The following is a 7,117-nucleotide window of genomic DNA, read 5'->3' on the forward strand; positions in this document are numbered from 1 at the left end:
AAGGGGGGGGGGTGGGGGGGTTATTTGTGCGTGAGGGGTTACTTTAGGAGGGATGCTGGAGTTTGCTGAGATTAAAAAGCACAATGACAACCCGCTGGCCACCGTGCGTGACGAAGTAGTGTTTATTCACAATCCTTCTCTTCTTTATTTAATCAGTTATGGGGGTGATGGGGGGCGATGGGGAGTGGGGGGCGTTGGATAACTGCTTTGACCCTTGGCCCCGGTAGTGCACCGTCGTCGCAGCGCACGCATCCTGTTCCAGAGGCCGTGCACAAAGGAGCGATGAGGTCTGAAAAGATGGTTTGTTAAAAGAGAAGTGACTGATGAGGGATGACAGAGAGAGTAAACAAGGGCCACCGGGGTCCCAGTGTCACTGTAGAGGTTAATCCTCTACAATCCTAAACCCACTCAACAATGAGAGGGACAAATAATAATACTAATTCCGTGTTTATTCCTGATCGATCCTTACATCCTACAGGTCTCTCTTTTTTTATTTTTTATTAATCTCCTTCATCCGATTGTTGGACTTTAACGATGCCATTGTTTGTGAATAATTCATAAATTAATTAGACCTATTATAAGGTAGGGATCAATGATTTTACAACACATGAAAGTCTGAAGTTTGAGTCTTAAGATGTATTTTGTTACAATTTGAAATAACAAATATGCCCAAATCCAATTCATATTGGTTTGTATTATTTATCTGATTGGGTCAATAAAATAAGAATCCTTACTTTTAAATTAGAAAAAAAATATAGGCTTATTTTTTGATGAATTTGACTGTATTTGTATTAATACTGAGCCAGTTGAAGCTAACGGTGTTATTTTCATATCTTTATCACAACAAGCGTCAGTATTATTTTTCTTTATTTTGTGTTTGTTTATTTGTTTTCTGGTGCGAAGGCTTCCCTGGCCTCATCATCATTTTATTGTCACCTTCCTCGGGCCTTTACGCCACATGGCCCGGACCACTGGAAACGTCTTATTGACCAATGTGATACCCCGTTAACCCCATTACCAAAGACGCATGGATCCGTCCGAGTGATCCCGCTCCCTTAGGCCCTAAACAGAGAGCTATATCAAGCTAAGCTCCAATTAAAATAAAAAACAGCAAAGAACGATAGAATGATTAAATCGTTAGTCTCGCCGCGGGGAAGTGGTATTTCGTTTTCCCTTTCAATTAGAGGTTGATTGGGCTTTTCAGGGGAGGTCAGCTGTGAAATCTGAATTATATATGCGCGGACTCGGAGACACATAGACACCGTTTCCCCTCTCGGGGTTCGCAAACGCGTTCCTTGACTTGGATGTTTAAGAGGAAACTGTAGCCTATCAGCCGCATAAAAAAGTCCACTGAAATGACAACAGCAGAGCAGTTTACATGTGGCCTTCTTTTCATCTTCACACACACACACACACAGGCAATGACCAGGACTCATTCACCACCACCAGCAGACGGCGATAACGGCGCTTTGCCTCTGCAATTTCACGTCATTATATGGTTATCCATCCTCAGGGGCTTCTCCTCTTAGACCAACAGTTGTTGTTTTTCTTTTTTTCTTTTCTTTTTTTACCAAATCTTTTTCACATCATCTTCTGCACTGAGTGTGTGTAATTTCTCTCTCTCTGACACCTACTATTATTGCATACTTTAATTACATACCTGGAGGGAGAGAGGGAGACAAAGAGAGAGAGAGAGAGAGATGGTGTGACAAATGGATTTTGAGGCGTTGGTGGAGCATCAAGTCGTCTCAGAGTGAATTGGTTTGGGTAGACTGTAGTTTAATTCCAGTGCATGGTAATACAGTTGGGTCCGGGCCTCTATAGGACGCACAGTGAATTTGAGAATGAAGGTGAATGTTCTGACATTCAAACGCAAATGGTGGATGGCGGAAAGTAATTGTACCTAAACTTTTATCGAAGGCTTGGAATTAAAAAGCTTTTTATATGGAAGCTTTAAAGTGATTTTTAAAAATTTTAAAAATTTAGCAACCATACCCATTTAAAGAAAAATATGTTGAGATGTTTGACTCATCCTAATCACAGACTGCACCCACCTTTTGGCCGCTGCACCACTGCTAACAAATCTTAGTTATTTTTGTTTCGCTGAAGTCTCTGAGAGCGTGTTTGGAAATTTCAAATGCCTTGTGCTATTTGTGGGATTGACCCTCCTTTCTGCCTCCTCCTTCTCCTCCTCCTCCTCCGGTGTGTGCTTCCTCTATGGTCCTCTAGTCACCTGACCAAACGCCATGCAAATCATTCTGCTGCTAGAGCCTCATTGGCCGCTTGTGGCTCATTTAACCGCTGTCAGTGCGCATCATATGGCCGCCGCTTTAACCAACTTCTCAACTCCGACAGGGAAAGTGGCTCAAATGCGCATTCTATCACAGTGGATGTGAACCAACCCAGGCGAAGACAGGGTGAAATACTGGTTGGAGAACATTTTACATCCCCTTTTGGATTAATTTTTACCTCGCATTTGATTCATTTGGGGTTAGAATATTAATTTTGTAACCCAGTCATCCTGTGCGCACCCGATCTTGTGCGCGCCTGACCTGATCTTGAAAAAGACTTTTTCTCTGTTGGTGGCGAAGTTTAAAACCAGGTGAATGTATAGCATGATGATGGAAACTGACCTCCATTCCCCCGGCCCCCAAACGAACACGACCACGGGGCAAACGGGGCCGAACAGCGGGTCCAAAGCGAATCAGGAGCGGGTGAAGAGACCGATGAACGCGTTCATGGTGTGGTCCCGTGGGCAGCGGAGAAAGATGGCACAGGAGAACCCCAAAATGCACAACTCTGAGATCAGCAAACGGCTGGGTGCCGAGTGGAAGGTGATGTCCGAGGCTGAGAAGCGCCCTTTCATCGACGAGGCGAAACGGTTGCGAGCCATGCACATGAAGGAGCATCCGGATTACAAGTACCGGCCAAGACGGAAGACCAAGACGCTGCTGAAAAAGGACAAATATTCCCTTGCCGGTGGACTGCTTTCTGGGCCCAGTGGAGGCGGTGGAGTGGGTTTAGGGGTCGGAATGGGTTCATCCGGGGTCGGCCAGAGGTTAGAGAGCCCCGGGGGTCACGGAGGCTCCGCCAGCTCCGGCTACGCGCACATGAACGGCTGGGCCAACGGTGCGTACTCGGGGCAGGTGGCTGCAGCCGCGGCGGCAGCAGCGATGATGCAGGAGGCTCAGCTAGCCTACAGCCAGCACCCGGGGAGCGGAGCGCACCACCACCACCACTCACACCACCATCACTCACACAACCCCCAGCCAATGCACCGCTACGACATGACAGCCCTGCAGTACAGCCCCATCTCAAACTCTCAGAGCTACATGAACGCTTCTCCATCCGGCTACGGCGGGATCACCTACACACAGCACCAGGGCTCCGGCGTCTCCTCTTCAGCTGCCATGGGGACGTTAGGGTCGCTGGTGAAGTCGGAGCCGAGTGTAAGCCCTCCCGTCAGCAGCACACACTCACGGGGTCCTTGCCCCGGAGACTTGAGAGAGATGATAAGCATGTATTTACCGACCGGAGAGCCGGGGGACCCGTCAATGCAAAGTAGACTCCATGCCTTGCCGCAGCATTACCAGAGCGCCACGGCTGGAGTGAACGGGACGGTCCCTCTAACACACATTTAGAACTCACAGAATAATTGAAAACTGCAAACGAACACATAACCAAATATTTACCTCTTTTCTAAATAACCCCGGTCCCGAGAACTACCTGCATTTTGTACAGAATGTTTATGATATTGTAAATGAAGGGTAAATAGCATATTCATCTCGGCTTTTTTGAATAGCCACCAGTGGAATTATATAACGAATATGATGCTGAGATATTGGTTATTGTGCTTTCATCTTTTTGTCCATTTACTTCACAGTCTTAGTTGAGGGTTGCGCCAGGTTCACATGGGGGTATTTGGTTTAATTGTCTCATAATTTGGGGGGGTTCTGTAAGTTATTGAAAATGAGATAACGTGTCATAATCCTAAGAAAGTGCTTTAAAAGAAATGGGAAACTCACATTCTTCAAACATTTGTGTTCATTTGCAGAAGCCTGTGTCTTAATTCTTGGAAATCATCTCTTTTTATTGTAACACTCTAATTATTGTAAATTGTGAATAATTTTAATATTTCAAAGGATGACGGGCAACTGCTGTTGTAATTTAAGTGCTTTTCTGCAAGTGAAAAGCCCTGATATTGCAATGAAGAAGAATTGAATAAATTTCACAAGATGTTGCTTTGATTCTTAAGACAACGGTCTTAGATTGATTATTTTCCACAATGTTCTTACTGGAGTGTTTTTCACGTTTTAGGACACATGATTATCATCGAGCCTCCTCTCTCGAAAAGAAAAAAAGTTATAATAAAATAGCCACCCGTTTAAATTTTCACACCGCTGCTGGACACAGATCCCACGAGCTTTTAAATAGCCCTAATTGTTTGTGCGTAATTGTGCGTAAAAGCTGCAGTCTGCAGGCCTGTGAGGAAACCATTTTGGTGGGATGGTTCTGTTTCCTGGGCTAAACTTTTATGTGGGTAATGAGACATTTATTTATCATTTATATATATTTTTTAAAAGCATTTTCTCTATTTCAGTGGCGTGCAGGCCAAACTATATTCAAGTGTAATTTTTGAATATTTAAGCCAGACAAAGTTGATGGCCCACATTCACCCTTTATACTATGACTCCTTACACGTTCGTTTTTGTGCATTCCTCAAAAGAAAAAGAAAAAAAAAACCCAAACACATTATATAGAGTCCGTGAAGGCCTCATGACAAACCACCTGTTAGTGTTATTAACGAAACGTCCTCATTTATTAACGGATATAATAGGGTTAATCTAAATTATGCCATTAACAATTTACATTTTCCCCCTTGTAATGGCTTATGTGATGTGTTTATAGCACATTTAAGCAGCAAACATTTTTTATTAGTTTTTAATTTAAACCAATTTATAATAATTTTATTGATCAGTGAGTAGATATTTATTTTGCTAACGAATTGTAAAGTTGTAGCAGGCTTCCATTTGTTGATCAGATTTTAAATAACGAAATTGCTCTTCATCAAAAAATTAAGAACCTCTATGAAAAGACTTTGGAACTCATTTGCTTATTAACATTATAAATATGGGTTTATATCAGGCGAATATGAACTTTTTTCATAATACATAATTAAAATAGATTAATATCTTTTTGATGCACTGAGAGAAATTTGATATCACCGTTTTGATGCCATTTCACTGCTTCTGTTTTGAACACTTGACACAACTCATAAGACTGAGACGGAAAAAGTAAAGAATAATAATATATAATGAACACTTTAGTGATCAAATGTTTTTTTTAAATCATATAAATTACAGACTCGATTTTCAGTGATCTTTCACCTGAAGTGGTTTGCATCCACTACCCTCAGGACATGGAGTTGTTTTAATCTTCTACCTTATTTTTCTTTTGGCATTTAATTGTTTATATTTGAGAGAGGAAAAAATAGGTGACCCTGAAAGGCTTAATTCATATATTAAAAACTACGTTGTAATCAACAATAAAAACAGACCTTAGAGAGAAATATTTGTATCCACAAAATCACAAAAACCTTAATTTCTTTAGCTCTATTTTGGTTATCTGCTTGAACAGTGTTCAAAGATGATAAGATGATAACTCTTTTGTTTGTAATAACTGTTATTTTACCCGGGGTTTTATCTTTAATGCATGGTCCCATCATCTTTTAGTTTAGCTGTGAGGCTGACACACAAAGAGTCAAAACTGGGAAAACTGTATGAGGCACAAACGGGGATTTGAGCAATAAATTCATGTTTGATATCACCTCTACAAGAAACTTGGGAGGATAAATCCGTCACTTGTAAAGGAACAATCTTAATGCCACTTCGTCAAAATATGAAACTCCGTAGCACAAAGCAGAGCATGAAATAATGCAAGATTATATACACTTAACCTGCTATCAACGTGCACAACCCAAAAACAACACAGCCTTAACTTTTGCACGGACTGGACTTGAACTTCCCAGAGTCCAAACACACTCGGGACAAGCAGTTCATGGGGTTACTGATGACTCATCAGAATTTCAGAGCTGTAGATGTTAGATTTTAGATGACTGTGAGTTTTGGTACCTTTTGGGGAAAAACAAAAAAACAAAAAACACCTTCATTGTGGCACAGACATGTTTAAGAAAAAAAAGATACCCATGTCATTCAGATTATTAATCCTTTTAAGATAATGAAAAATTATCCTGAAAATTACGTCATTTTTTGACAGGCCACAGCTGGTTTTGACGTGTACATTTTTTGATTGCCTGTAGGCCCCATGTGTAGATACAGACTAATAGCCATACACATGCAAATGAGGGAAATTTATGCCTACTTAAGTATTTTTAAAAATCAATTAATCTCAAATACATAGTTAAAGGGCCTATTTCACACTGATGAAGACTTGCATGGTATGTCAATTAAACCTGTTAGGCCTCATAGTGGAGCGTGTAACGTCTGGCTGTGCGTTAATCTATTGAAAGAAATCAGAGGAACAATGTCTGGAAATTAGTTCAAAATCCAAAACCCCAAAAGAAACCCGCATCTATGGAGACATCTCTCCGCACTACAGCGCGCAGCCTATGGCACGGGATGCCCTCCTTGTGTGTTTTGCATCTTATCTTGCTGATGTGAAGAGATGCGGATTAACACTGAAAGCCTGGAGAGGCGGAGCGCGTCACGGCGCATCGCCAGGCTAAAAAGAGGAGCGTTCTGGCAAATTTAACCCGAATAAATTGCACCTTGAGGTGGAGGTGGTGGTGGAAGAGGGGTAAGTGTAGGGTGCACGGTATACAAGCTACGTGGCGGCGGTGGTGGCTGCTGAGCGCGTGTGTGCGGCGTGTTTGTGCGTGCGCGCATGTGTTTAGCTGACCTGCCAATAAATCTCTCCACCGTGCGATACTCTTATCTTGTAGCCACCGATATATTCTGTGCTAGGAGGCCATCAGCTCCAGCGCACACTCGGTTGCTCGTAAAGCCCCGATCCCTTGCACTCCCTGTCCTAAATGGGGATAATTAGCGTCACTTTATCACGCCTCTGCATATTTTCTCCACGCCCCCCCCCCCTCCTT

The 7,117-nt window shown here is 42.5% G+C and overlaps 1 protein-coding gene and 1 long non-coding RNA gene across 2 annotated transcripts in view; both read left to right on the top strand.

Annotated features, from left to right (window-relative positions):
- The window catches only part of LOC118339581, a 16,052-nt gene that overhangs the window by 1,150 nt on the left and 7,785 nt on the right, over positions 1-7,117 (top strand). The window lies entirely within an intron of this gene.
- On the top strand, positions 2,294-4,170 carry sox1a (SRY-box transcription factor 1a). The gene has a single exon (XM_035677292.1). The coding sequence runs from the start codon at positions 2,607-2,609 to the stop codon at positions 3,639-3,641; it is 1,035 nt and encodes a 344-aa protein (XP_035533185.1). The 5' UTR covers positions 2,294-2,606; the 3' UTR covers positions 3,642-4,170.

This window comes from Morone saxatilis, unplaced genomic scaffold (genome assembly GCF_004916995.1).
Source record: "Morone saxatilis isolate NCDOM2014 unplaced genomic scaffold, NCSU_SB_2.0 Contig5, whole genome shotgun sequence".
NCBI classification, from domain to species: domain Eukaryota; kingdom Metazoa; phylum Chordata; class Actinopteri; family Moronidae; genus Morone; species Morone saxatilis.